At 36.5% G+C, this 13,102-nt stretch overlaps 1 protein-coding gene across 2 annotated transcripts; it reads left to right on the forward strand.

Annotated features, from left to right (window-relative positions):
* The first annotated feature begins 321 nt into the window (after positions 1-321).
* Positions 322-8,042, forward strand: LOC110873101 (mitogen-activated protein kinase 9). 2 transcript variants are annotated; one of them, XM_035976599.1, is made up of 12 exons: positions 342-725; positions 783-828; positions 2,196-2,598; positions 2,672-2,799; positions 2,876-2,935; positions 3,189-3,338; positions 3,410-3,565; positions 3,747-3,884; positions 4,581-4,654; positions 5,115-5,222; positions 6,542-6,734; positions 7,656-8,042. In XM_035976599.1, the coding sequence occupies exons 3-12, from the start codon at positions 2,436-2,438 to the stop codon at positions 7,725-7,727; spliced, it is 1,242 nt and encodes a 413-aa protein (XP_035832492.1). In that variant the 5' UTR covers positions 342-725; positions 783-828; positions 2,196-2,435; the 3' UTR covers positions 7,728-8,042. The 2 variants fall into 2 exon arrangements, with proteins under 2 accessions (XP_021977719.1, XP_035832492.1); XM_022122027.2 differs by lacking the exon at positions 783-828 and having other exon boundaries at positions 322-725.
* The last annotated feature ends 5,060 nt before the right edge of the window (positions 8,043-13,102 follow it).

Here is a 13,102-nt window from a genome sequence, read left to right on the forward strand (position 1 = left end):
ATCATACTCGTCGGAATAGGCTTCTCATCTATCTCCGGCAAGTTTACTTATTCTCACGCCGGAGCTTGGTCACGGATCCCCTTTCCGGGGCCCTCTGTGACGAGGCTAACGGTTTTTTTTTTTTTTTGTAGAAGACAAAGACTGGGGCATTACAACGTCAGCGAGATCCTTTAGACGTCATAAGTGATTTGAGGATTCGACATAGATTAACCGAAAATCAATCAGATTAACTTTGGACCAAAAAATCTTTAAAAGAAGAAACTAAACATAATAAACCGAAAACCGAACCGATTAACAATGATAGTCAATAAAAATATAAAATATGTGGATTGATTTAACAAAGGCCGAAGTAGCGAGATGACAAGGAAGGGAACAGTCTCTTTCTTTCTTTCTTTCTTTCTTTCTTTCTTTCTTTCTTTCTAATGTTTAGGCGGCTATAGTATCTTCTTCCCCAATATTAGAGCAGCAGTGAGTGAGGGTTAATAATCCAAGTAACACTTCGGGAGGGTTTGGGTTTTATGGGGGGTGGAACGTTCGTGGACGGTGTTCTTCGCTGGTTTCACCATCCCTCTCGTCGCTCTGCTTCTTCTAAATCTAATGCCCCACACTCTCAATCCAAACTATTAGATAATAGTACCATTATACTCGATCTCAAGCTTATCAGAGTTCCCAAACGCATCTCTTTTCCCTCAACCTCCGCCGCCATGGATCATAACAACAGCAAGGTAATCCTTTTTCTTTTTGGTCCCATTCATACTCTCGATACTGAATCAATCATGCAGATGATTTCTTCCGCCGCTTAGAATCAACTGCACAAAGCACTTGTAGGTAATGCATTGATGATATATATATATATATATATATATATTCTAACAAGCTGTATTGATCATGCCCATTTTGTTACAAATATGATTACTTCAGCTTCAGGATAAAGCTTTCTGTGAAGACACCAACTAATTGGTTTGCGGCATAGCTATTAAAGGCGCTAGGCGCACCCAAGGCGCGTAGGCCTTGTCTGTAACCTAGGCACAAAGCTCAAAAAAAGCAATGAAAAAATATTAAAAATAAATTATTTTTTAGAAAAATAATACTATTATTCAAATATAATAAACAAAAGCTATTATAAAACATTTAGTATCATATATTTAGTACCGAATGTTCTAAAATATTAGTGTATTACTTTAGAAAAGTAGTTCTCCTCATATAAAAGTAGAAATGTGGCTGGAATCTTGTGGGAATTTAGACAATTTGGCTGGGTAATCTTTGAAATCTAGCCCAAATGTGCACCTAAACCATCACCTGGAGAATTATAGCACAATTGCCTCGCCTGGAAAATGGGCCTAGGCGCAAGAGGCAATGGCTTTTAACAACTATAATTTGTGGTGCTCCTATCTTCAAGCTTCTCTCGAGTGTAGGGGTGTTCATCGAATCGAATAACGAATTTTCGAATTATTTGAATCGATTTTTTTGAATTTTATTTTTTTACCTGAATTCGTATTCGATTTGATTAGTATTTGAAACTCGAATTCGAATCGAATTCGAATAAATTCGATTTAAACTCGAATTCGAATCGAATACGAATAAATTCGATTTAACTCATATTCATCCTAAACATTAAATTATTTTACTTTCTTTTTTTTTTAAACTACTACAAACTAATTATATTCAACATAAAAATATAATAAGTTGCAAAATTAATTAACTATCAATATGTCAAAACACCAAAATTTAGAAGATGGGTTGTTTACTGGTAGCGATTTAAGTTAGGTAAAAATTTAGAAATAAGTAGTATGGGCTATTTTTCAGTAGGTTTGGCAATGTTATGAATAATAAACTTATCAATTATGGATGTAGTTTATACTTTGGCCAAGTTTAGAAGTTATATGTGTGTGTATATATATGTTTGTGTGTGTATATACATATATTAAAAATATATATAAATTGAATCCGAATGTTATCACTCAAAATTTGACTTTAAAGGGAAGTAATTGTGTGACTTTCTTTATTGTTAATTAAATACCGTTTCTTCCATTATCGCTTGGTTCTTAAAGGGTCTCTACACTGAAAAATATGCATAAATAATATACAGAACCTTGTCATAATATAGTTATCAAGTATGGGATTATTAAAGCTAAGATGTTATATTTGAGAAATATAGCATAATGAAATTTCTGTTTTATGTTGTTGTTTATCAGCTTGGAGCAGACTTCTTCACAGAATATGGGGAGGCAAGTAGGTACCAAGTTCAAGAAGTTATAGGCAAAGGAAGTTATGGCGTTGTGGCTTCTGCAGTTGATACTCACACAGGAGAAAAAGTTGCAATTAAGAAAATAAATGATGTTTTCGAACATGTCTCTGATGCCACAAGGATCCTTAGAGAAATCAAACTCCTTCGCTTGCTCAAGCATCCTGATATTGTAGAAATTAGGCATATTATGCTTCCTCCTTCTAGAAGGGAGTTTAAGGATATTTATGTGGTTTTTGAGTTAATGGAATCGGACCTTCATCAAGTTATCAAGGCCAATGATGATTTGACGCCTGAACATCATCAGTTTTTCTTGTACCAGCTTCTTCGTGGGCTGAAATACATTCACACTGGTTAGTTTACTTCTCATCACATGTTTTTGTGCTAGTTTCTGGTAATTACTTTGAATTTTACTATATTTTGCAGCAAACGTGTTTCATCGAGATTTAAAACCAAAAAACATTCTTGCTAATTCTGACTGTAAATTGAAGATTTGTGATTTTGGGCTTGCGCGGGTCTCATTTAATGATGCACCATCGACCATATTCTGGACGGTAAGTGTTGTTTTCTCTATCTTTTCCATTTCTAATATTTTCAAAGGATTACCTTAGTTTTGTTGGATTAATGCAGGATTATGTTGCAACTCGATGGTATCGTGCTCCTGAACTCTGTGGCTCATTTTTCTCCAAAGTATGTGACAATTTCCGCTCATTTACTTATAAATGGGTTGATTTGGGCTAATGAGTCAAATTTTGAAATTTTCCACCAAAGTGTTTTAGTGCATACAATCACTTTATTAAAAAAATAATTTTATTATTGCAATAATATCATTTCCACCAAAGTGTTTTAGTGCATACAATCACTTTATTAAAAAAATAATTTTATTATTGCAATAGTACGCGTTTGACCCTCACCGCACACACACACACATATTGTATTGTAGTATACCCCTGGCGTCGATATCTGGAGCATCGGATGCATATTTGCGGAAATGCTTTTGAGGAAACCATTATTTCCCGGAAAGAACGTGGTGCATCAGCTGGATCTCATGACTGATTTGCTTGGCACTCCTTCCTCCGAATCTATTACAAGGGTTGGTTAGCTACCTCTTCTATTTCTTATTTGTCCTACAGATCAAATCATTAATATAATGTGTCAATGCAGATTCGTAATGAAAAAGCCAGAAGGTATCTTAGCAACATGCGTAAGAAGCCTCCCGTTCCTTTTGCACACAAATTTCCTAATGTTGATCCATTGGCCCTTCGCCTACTTCAACGCCTACTATCATTTGATCCAAAAGATCGCCCATCGGCCCAAGAGGTACCTATGCTACAAAATGCAAAACCCATATTTATATGAACGGGTCGATGCAACTCGCCCTATCTAAAAGATAACAACTCGTTTTGACGTCCATTTATACTACTACAATATATCACATGTTTTTGGAGGTGCTAAGAAATCATTCGAATTGGTATTGTTTCTAATGATATATATTTTACAGGCGCTAGCAGATCCGTACTTTCAAGGGTTGGCCAATGTGGAGCGAGAACCTTCAACTCATGCCATATCAAAGCTTGAGTTTGAGTTTGAAAGGAGAAAATTGGCAAAAGATGATGTTAGAGAGTTGATCTATCGAGAGGTTTACAATATTCCCCTGTTACATGGAAATTACAACTTATAACTCGCACATGGTTTATGTTAGATGAACCAAATGACTAAATTGCCCTTGTGGATCTAATTCAAAAGATGGATCTTTGTAATGATAATAACATGCAAATAAGTAAGGTTTGATTAAACACATGCCAGAAGGGGATGGCTTTGCAACCCTCACTGGCATGTTTTTAATCAAAACGGATTGGGCTTCTTGGTTTTAAAATGCGCGCATAATGCGTGATGCGCCCGATGCACTAATGAGAGCGCATCGCAACAGCTGATGCGATGCATTTACGTGATGCGAGAATATTGCACGCATTTCGCATAATGCGTGATGCACGCAACAATGTTTCTTATGCTTTTTTTTCCAGATTTTATGAACTGTGTTCGGTTTTTTCCATAATTAACATCTTAGTATGCTTGATTTGAACCAAAAAACACAACTCTTATCTTCTAATTACGTCAGTTGTTTTACTTTAATTTTTATAAGTTTTTATGTATAAATAATTTTTAACTATTTTTTTTTTATAAAGAACGCATCACATACGTGATGCGCTCGCATCGCGCATCACGCATCACGCATCAGATTTTTGGACTAAACGCATCGGAGCGCATCACGCAATTTAAAACCAAGGGCTTGTATGTACTAATTGCTAACAATGTTCTTTTTTATATATATCAGATTCTAGAGTATCATCCTCAGATGCTTAAGGAGTATTTACGTGGTGGAGAGCAAACTAGCTTTATGTACCCTAGGTGATTTGCTTTTTCCGTCTTTTGTTTTGAAGCCTGTCTGAAAAATAGAGGTTGCCAAATGGGTCAACTGATGGAAGCGGCCTTTTGTGTGGTTCATAACGGGTTGTGTCTCCCAAACACTTTTAAATCCGTCTTAGCATTTTATAACTAACTAACTAACGTGTTAAAGATTATTACAGAAGAAACTAAAGTTTTGTAACTACAATTTGACCTTTTAAATTAAGCGGTTTAGACATGGAGGTTTTATGCATTTGCATATATTCCAGATCACGTTCGACCCCTTTCCTCTGTAGTTGATTGTTTCTAGGTAAGCCATTCAATCCGTTACATAACCTATTTGTATGTAAATGTGGTGAAATGGTCACCTCTACATAGAACATATGATTTTCCTGATGTGTAATGTTTATATGTTAAAATTCACCAAATGAAAAGCTTATATCTTTTTTTTTTAATTTAACAGTGGTGTTGAGCGTTTTAAGAGACAATTTGCACATCTAGAGGAGCATTATGGTAAAGGCGAGAAAAGTAGTACCCCGCCGCTGCATCGACAACATGCCTCACTCCCTAGGCAAGTTGCTATATTGAAATCATTCTCAAGAAATTTGATATATTATGTTTTGGTCAACTTCTATCTTAGGGTAAAGACTTTTCAAATCAATGTTAAGGACCTATAATCATAAGTTTATAACCGAATAAAGGAATAAGGGATTAGTTCTTGGTTTGAAACAACATTCCCTAAAGAAATTGACAAGCGGATAAATGAAGGAAATGGGTGAGAAAAGAAATATTAAATAAATAAGAGAGAAGGAAAATTACGATTTATTATTATTATTATTATTATTATTTAATTGGAGAGAGAAACGAAAAATTATAAATTATAAATTATAAATGTGATATTATTATATTTAATAGGAGAGAGAGGCGGGGAATAAGGGTGAAGAGACTGACACCAGAAAATGACATGTGTCCTCAAAGGTTTTCATTTATAATATAGATATATGAACTCGATTTTAAAGATTTACAGATAGATGAACTCGATTTATATACACCCACACAGGTTGAATTTCTTGGGGAACTAAAAATTTTTTGGGGAACCAACTCAAACAGACTCTGATTGAACTCATTCCAGCGGCGTTGGAACCGATTTGTGGAACGCTAACTAGAACCTAAACCCTAGAGCTAAACACTAAAATATAAACTATAAATCCTAAAGCTAAACCCTATATATAGGGTTCAACAAGACGATTTCAATGCCGTAGGATTGAGGTCAATCGAAGTTTGTTTGAGCCGGTTCCCCCTCTGGTTCCCCACATTTTTTTAGTTCCCCAATGAACCTCCATCTCCCACCCTCTCTCTCTCTCTACACACACATACACATGTATATATATATATAGAGAGAGCGTTAGTCTCGGAACGATATTATGTTGAGAACCGCATAATGATTAGTATCTGTTGCTTTGAATATGACACTAAATATATCCTCCTTTTTTTCTCTCTCACATTCCAGTTATCTTTTAACGTTATTTTACTAATTTCGTGAAAATAGCGTTAAAAGAGGGGGATGTTTAATCATGCATCATGTGGTGGCGTTGATAGCCGAAAGACAAGGGGGTACATGCACTAATCGGCAGTTGTCTCAATTGCTGAGTGTTATGTGCCTTATGTCCTAGGCTTGATGCAAAACTACTATCGAGCCGGGGGTCTCACTGGAAGCAGCCTCTCTATTCCTACGGGGTAGAGGTACATCTTACCCTCCTCAGACCCTACCTTAGCTTTGCTATTGGTGGGATTTACTGAGTATGATGATGATGACATTCCAGTTATCTTTTATGCAGTACTTACAAGTGAATTACACGGGTGAACATATTATTTGAATTTTCTCTGCAGGGAAAGAGTTCCTGCACCGAAAGCGGAAACAACTGCAGCTAAAGAAAATGATATCGAAAAGGAGACGGTGGCTGCAGGCCATAAAGGAAACACGGTTAAACAAGATGGACTGACCAGTGCTCATAACTATTTAAAGAGTTCCACTATTAATGCCTCCAAATGTGTAGGTAGCCAAGGAACAAGAGATCCCACGGTACCTTTATTTTCAATTTTAGTTTTAAATTTATCTTTATCCACAGGTTCTCTAGAGGAATCATGTTACACAAATGTTTTTTTTTTTTTTTTTTTTTTTTTTTTTTTTTTTTTTTTTTTTTTTTTTTTTTTTTTTTTTGCTGTTAGTTACCTTTTAGTAACAAATGAATACATTTAGAGGTGACAGTGTTTCAATGAGACCCAGCCTGGCCCATTTTGACCTTTACAAAAAGTACCCTTTTGACCCAACATGTTACCATTTGCTAAAGTCTACATAAAGATTATTTTTGGATACGATAATTGGTAGAAGTCGCGGAGTTTTCAAAACATGGAATTGGAATGGGGTTATGTTTTGGGTTGGATAAAAAATTGTTGATGATACAAAACATAGTTGTTAATGGCGAATGGCGACAAATACCGATAAGGTACCTATATGCTACATAGCGAATAGTGATAAATAGCGAGCGGCTATTTTATATCTAGCGATACACTAGAATTTAAAAAAAAATTATAATAATATATTATAACAAAATACCTTGGTATATATGCTATTTTACATGTATATTTAACAAAAACCTAAAATCCAGCTATTTTATAGCTATTTATATTAAAAAAACCAAAAATAAAAATAAAGTGTCGCTATTCTCGCTATCAATCGCTACAACCCTAATAGTGACACTAGACGTATACGGTATGTAGCGCGCTATAGCGATCGCTACGATCGCTATTGACAACTATGATACAAAAGAAAAATCCAGCATTGTTTGGAATAAAACATAGTGATCACTATAGCTTGTTCCTAATGCTTTTTTTATAAAAAAAAACTGTCATGTATTTTGTTTTTATAATTAAAGAAAACAAGATGAACCGAAGGGTTTTTGATAATTTGAAGTAATGCTGAAGTTACTGTTAAATGGCGCAGGAAGAAGGTAAAGTTGCGCAGCAAGAGGAGGTTGATGAGTTAACCCAAAAAGTTGCAGGTCTAAAAGGTTAACTGTGAGGATGAAGTCGTCTTCTTGGTGTAGTTTAAAACTGGTAGTTTGTAAACCTGGCCCGAGTTCTTGTCTTGGTTCCTGGTTTAATATTTCAATGGTTTTCCGGTTCAGAATCTGAAACCAACCGCAGTCCGAGCCATAAGTAAGTGATACTGACACCATGCCGCTGCCTAATGAACCGACAAAGAAACCTAATCTGTAATCATCTGTTTTAAAATCATTCTCGCAGTTAATCGATGTACAATAAAAATGACAGCAAAAATGTTATTTAGATACAATTTCAATAGCAATAGCGAAATTACAAATTGGTTGCAGTTGGTCATATCGAACCCATTTAAAATCAGATGCCACCTACACTGAAAAATTGGATTCTAACAGGGGATGACTAAACCAGGGCCAACAAAGCCCCTAGCAGTGGTCCAGTCTCCGTGAAGGGGTATGGTCCCAAAAAGCCGCGCAAACCTCCATCAAGGTTGCGCGTGGGACCATACTCCTTATCTTATAAACTTCCTACCAAGAGTCTCGCACGAGCTACACCACTTTCTGCTCTAATTCGCGCGAGGTCTCGACCACAAGAAGCTCTGATATCAGCACTTAGCATAAATAAAGGAACACATGGGCATACTAACCCGCGCGGGTTAGTTAGATGCTCAGCAAGAACCACATAGGAAGGCAGCGCAAGGCTGCCTCCAGTGGTACACAAGGTACAAGTGGCAGTGAAAAGAGCCAATGAGCGTCCAGCAGGCTCTGGTCAATCATGCGCCACGATCGTCTGACGAGAAGTACTTAAGGACGCCTACGTGGCACCAATCAGGGGATGGAGACATCTGTCCCACGATCCCCACTTGTCTGCTGATGGCAGAAGAGCAGCAGGGCCGACAACAATGACACGTGGCTCCAATCAAGGTGCGCCAGCACCGAAGAACTTCTGGAAGCCACTAAACGATCGACACTAGTGAGACAAAGAGCATATCCGTTATGTTGTCCATTTCCGGCCCAAGGCCCATCAGCCCATATCCTCTTACACCTCTCCGGCTATAAATAGAGACCTCATTCCACAGGTTAAACATTCTATTCCCTCTACTCTCACTCTTAACACTTGATTATCCTCCCAAAGCAGTTGCTTATTCTCACGCCGGAGCCCGGTTAAGAGGGAAACCCCCACATTCCCCTCTTACCGAGTAACGGTGTTTTGTTTTGCAGGATTAAATATCAAGTCGGAGCTCAAATATTCATAAGAAGATTAACCATTATGGTAGAAACATAAACCAAACTGATTAGTCCCCATAATTCCGGTTTGTCCTTTTGTCTTTTCGGTCTTCGGTGTCCTGTGAACAACCCTATGTGTTATTATGGATGGGTGGTCTTTATCATGTACTATCCCATGGGAGACCACCGTGTCAAATCGGATTCTAGCCTTTTCTTTCTCATAATGCTAAATTTATTTTGCATCTGAGTCAGCTTATAGCACTGAGACTTTGATTTGTGTACAAGATTGGCTACACAATTTACAAGATTCTTAACATTCATGGTCAAACAACTAGATTGAAAGTTAGAAGAAAATGGATGGTAATATTGTGCTTTATATTTTTAAATCTATCTACACACCCCCTAAATCTAATTAACACTCTGTTGCTGCATATTGTATGTGGATACATAGTCAGTTCTGATATAGTGGCTAGTCCTATACGCCGCATATATGCCAATACCTGGCCTATACGCGACACATGTATTATTTTCTTCAAGCATGAGTAGTTATTTTGTGTTTTTTGGGCTATACGCCTCGTATTGACCAATATGAGACGTGTAGTTTTTTTTTTTTTTTTTTTTTTTTTTTGTGAAACATTTATCGCTATAGTTTGTTTGTTTGTTTTTTTTTTTTTTTTTTTTTTTTTTTTTTTTTTTTTTGTGGAAGCTTACACGTAAGACGGGAAATGAAGTATGCGACAAAGAGAAAGATTTCAGTCAGGGCACAACCTTGCGCCAGACATCAGATAAGCATGCAAAAATTTGGGTTTTACCCTATTTAAAGATTTCTTCAACCCCAAACGCAAATATGTTCAACCCTAATCATGTTTGGCCAAGGACGAATTACCAAGTTCCCGAACTCAATTTTTATCAAATCTTTCATGCAATCAAGATCCACAACAACCAATAAGATCAAATCATGATGATGAGCGGCTAATTTCTTTTGTGACCACCTCCGGGTGGATGGTTCATGTATGTGGAAAACAAACGTTGTTTATTTAGTTTTTGGATTGTTTGTCATGACTTGAAAGATACTTGTGATTTAGTTTTGTTTAAAAGAATTGTTTGTGTTGTAATTATTCATCTTTTACCATTCGCATTCGGTTTTCTTGCATCATGAATAGTTTGGTTATTGGGTGGGTTTTTGGCACTTATAATTTGGTAATCCAATTGCATAAGTTATTACTAAAAACTTGTCTTTGATTACCACTCGAATTAAACCGTTAACAAAAGCTTTGGTATCTATCTAATTAAATAGGTTTGGGTGAATCATTGAACCAGAAATCCGGAGGGGGTTGCTTTCCTTTATAATTTGATAACTTTCTTAATCATAATCAATCAAAACTCAATCAAAGCAATGGTTTTTCTTAGTTTTTAGTTAATCCAGATTTCTACAATTAACACTTACTACAAATTCTCTGTGGAGAAGACCCTACTTACCCTTGCTAGTAAAGGTAGTTAGGACCAATTTTTAAACATCGATCAATGAACTATCATATTATAATGGCTATCCACATTCCAACTTCCATCTATTTAGCTCCTTTGTATTAATGTAAAAGCCCAAGGAATAAAAATTCTCATTCTCATTCTCCCATTATAAAATCTCTACATTTGCTATTAGAATTAGAATATTTTGGTAAAGTTCTTCTACAAATAATCTCAACATACTAAACATACAAATTGAAGGAAAACTCAAAAAGACAAGGTGACATTTTTGTAATTATCAATAACTATCAAAGTTACTCTACGAATATACCTAAAAAACCTAAAAAAAACCTAACCCCCCTCCCCCCAACCCCGAAAAACCTAAACCCCCCCCCCCCCCACACCCCCAAAAACCTAAAAAAAACCTAACCTCTCCCCCCCCCACCCCCACCCAAGCTAAAATGCTAAAAACTAAACCCCCAAAATACACCTAAAAAATCTAAAAAAAATAAAAAAAACACACAAATTATTTTAATTTTTTTTAACATTTTTTACTAAAAAATCGCTACTTTTAGTAGCAAAAAAAATTTTTTTTTTGCTAACAAAATGTAGCGCTTTTTTAATAAAAAATGTTAAAAAAAATTGTGTTTTTTAGGTATTTTTGGTTGAGTTTACATTTGTATAGTAACTTTGATAGTTGGTGGTAATTACAAAAATGTCACATTGTCTTTTTAAGTTTTCTTTTAATTTGTATCTTTAGTATGTTAAGATTATTTGTATTTGATCTTTTGCCTTATGTAATTCTTTGCTTTTATCGGATTCCTTCAGTTTTAACTACTGTACCATGTGTCCATTGAATAGTAAGTATGAAGTACAAACTACAATATTGTCATGTGATCAGAGGGTTGGTTGTTAACACCAAAAGGATCTAACAACTCACAAGACACGGACAATATCCAAGGGGGCCCTTTCAATTACCAATGCAAAAGACATTGTCCACTATCAATCGAGAGACTTGAGCATCCCATGTTAGTGGAGGCCCACACCCTCCCTCAATTATCGTATACACCAACCTATTAGACTAGAAGGTATGGTTTGGATGGGCTTGGAGGGGATGAGCCGCCACATAGGCGCCACGTAGGAGTGGCTTGGAGGGGATGGACCTAGGGGGGTGGGGGATGAACCCCTTTATGTATATATATGTATATATGTATAGGTATATGTGAGAGGAAAAGGAAGAAGGAGGCACGGCGGACCCGGCTGTGGGTCGCCGTTTGTGACGGAAGCCGGAAGAGGGGGGCGGTGTGGGGGTCCGGCGCCGGGCCAAGCCGGCCCCCATACCTTCTAGTCTTATACACACCCTAAAACCGGCAATCAGCGATCCATTTAACGGCCGGTTACGTCACCTGGTTCAATAGTTTGTGGATTGGAACCGGCAGTACAAACCGAAACTACAGTGGTTTTAACATAAGTAAGTATATTTGGGAAAGATGGAAAACAAAATATAAAAATGTAAATTCGACTCCCACTTGGTGCAGAGTGAGGCATTGGTGGGCAATGATAGGAGACCCAGGGAAATCTGGATTTGATCCTTGAGCCAAACGGGTTTTACCGGTAATTTCACCGTCGTGCCTACGGGCGGGTGGGTTACCGGGTTTTCCCCGGAATTGGTGGTGGATTTGGGTTACTCTCGGAGTACTCCGTTTGTCCAGTAGGTGCCCCGAGAATGCTCAGGATTGAGTTTGTTGGCCGTTAAAAAAAAAGTGATTTGAGATTAATAGGTTATGCTTATAGTTCTTATTTTAATTTGCTTTCTCAGATTGACAAGTAGCACTTGCTAAAAAGTGACAAAACCGATTTTAATCGGCTAGGCACCACAAACTAGCAGATTCATACACACACACTTGCTAAAAGGTGACGAATTTCAATCCGAATCGATTTTAATAGGATAGGCATCACAATCTAGCAAATTCATCTATATATATATATATATAGGATTAGGTTCAAACGTGAACATTTTCTCCAGCGTGAACTGCGTGAACTCTTTTGAACCATTGATTTCATATCCATCTGATAAGGGTAAGATTGTAACTTCATATAAATATTGATTTTTAATTATTAACTTATTAATTTCAACTTCATAATATCATTTCAGTTACAATTATCCGAGAATAATGAAAATTATAGATTCTTAGGATTTCAAATTTTATTAAAGATTATCTTCACATTTTTTTATATTTATCAAAAATTTGTTTCATGATCTTTTCATATAATAAGCTTCAGTTACGATATTTCTCACGTAAATTATATCTTCACGATCAAAGTTTCTACATGATAAATATCATCTACAGTTCGAGATTTTTAGTATTTTGTGGCCGGACGTCGTCTTCTTCAGTAAACTGAAATCTTGCCGGACATTAACCTTTTGCAAGAACCTGAAAATATCGCCGGATTTTTTGATTTTTGCCGAGTAAGTCTTCTCTAATCGCTGGATATCGTCTGTAACATTCGTTTTTTTTTTGCTTAATTCGCCGTCAGATGCCGGAAATCACAAATTATGCCGGAATAAATCTCCGGCGAATATGTTCCAATTACTTATTGAATTATTGACCGACAACTTGACTGTTTATTTATGTTTTTCACTTGATGTCGTTTTGAAATAAATTGCTCAACGTATTCGCATATTTTTTCCGGCAGGTGC

Source organism: Helianthus annuus, chromosome 8, assembly GCF_002127325.2.
Source record: "Helianthus annuus cultivar XRQ/B chromosome 8, HanXRQr2.0-SUNRISE, whole genome shotgun sequence".
NCBI classification, from domain to species: Eukaryota; Viridiplantae; Streptophyta; class Magnoliopsida; order Asterales; family Asteraceae; genus Helianthus; species Helianthus annuus.

Coding starts and splice junctions, on each gene's coding strand:
- LOC110873101 (XM_022122027.2), top strand. CDS start 519: ATGGGGGGTGGAACGTTCGTGGACGGTGTTCTTCGCTGGTTTCACCAT. Junction 3,339..3,409: donor CCTCCGAATCTATTACAAGG/GTTGGTTAGCTA, acceptor GTGTCAATGCAG/ATTCGTAATGAAAAAGCCAG. Junction 4,655..5,114: donor ACTAGCTTTATGTACCCTAG/GTGATTTGCTTT, acceptor TTAATTTAACAG/TGGTGTTGAGCGTTTTAAGA.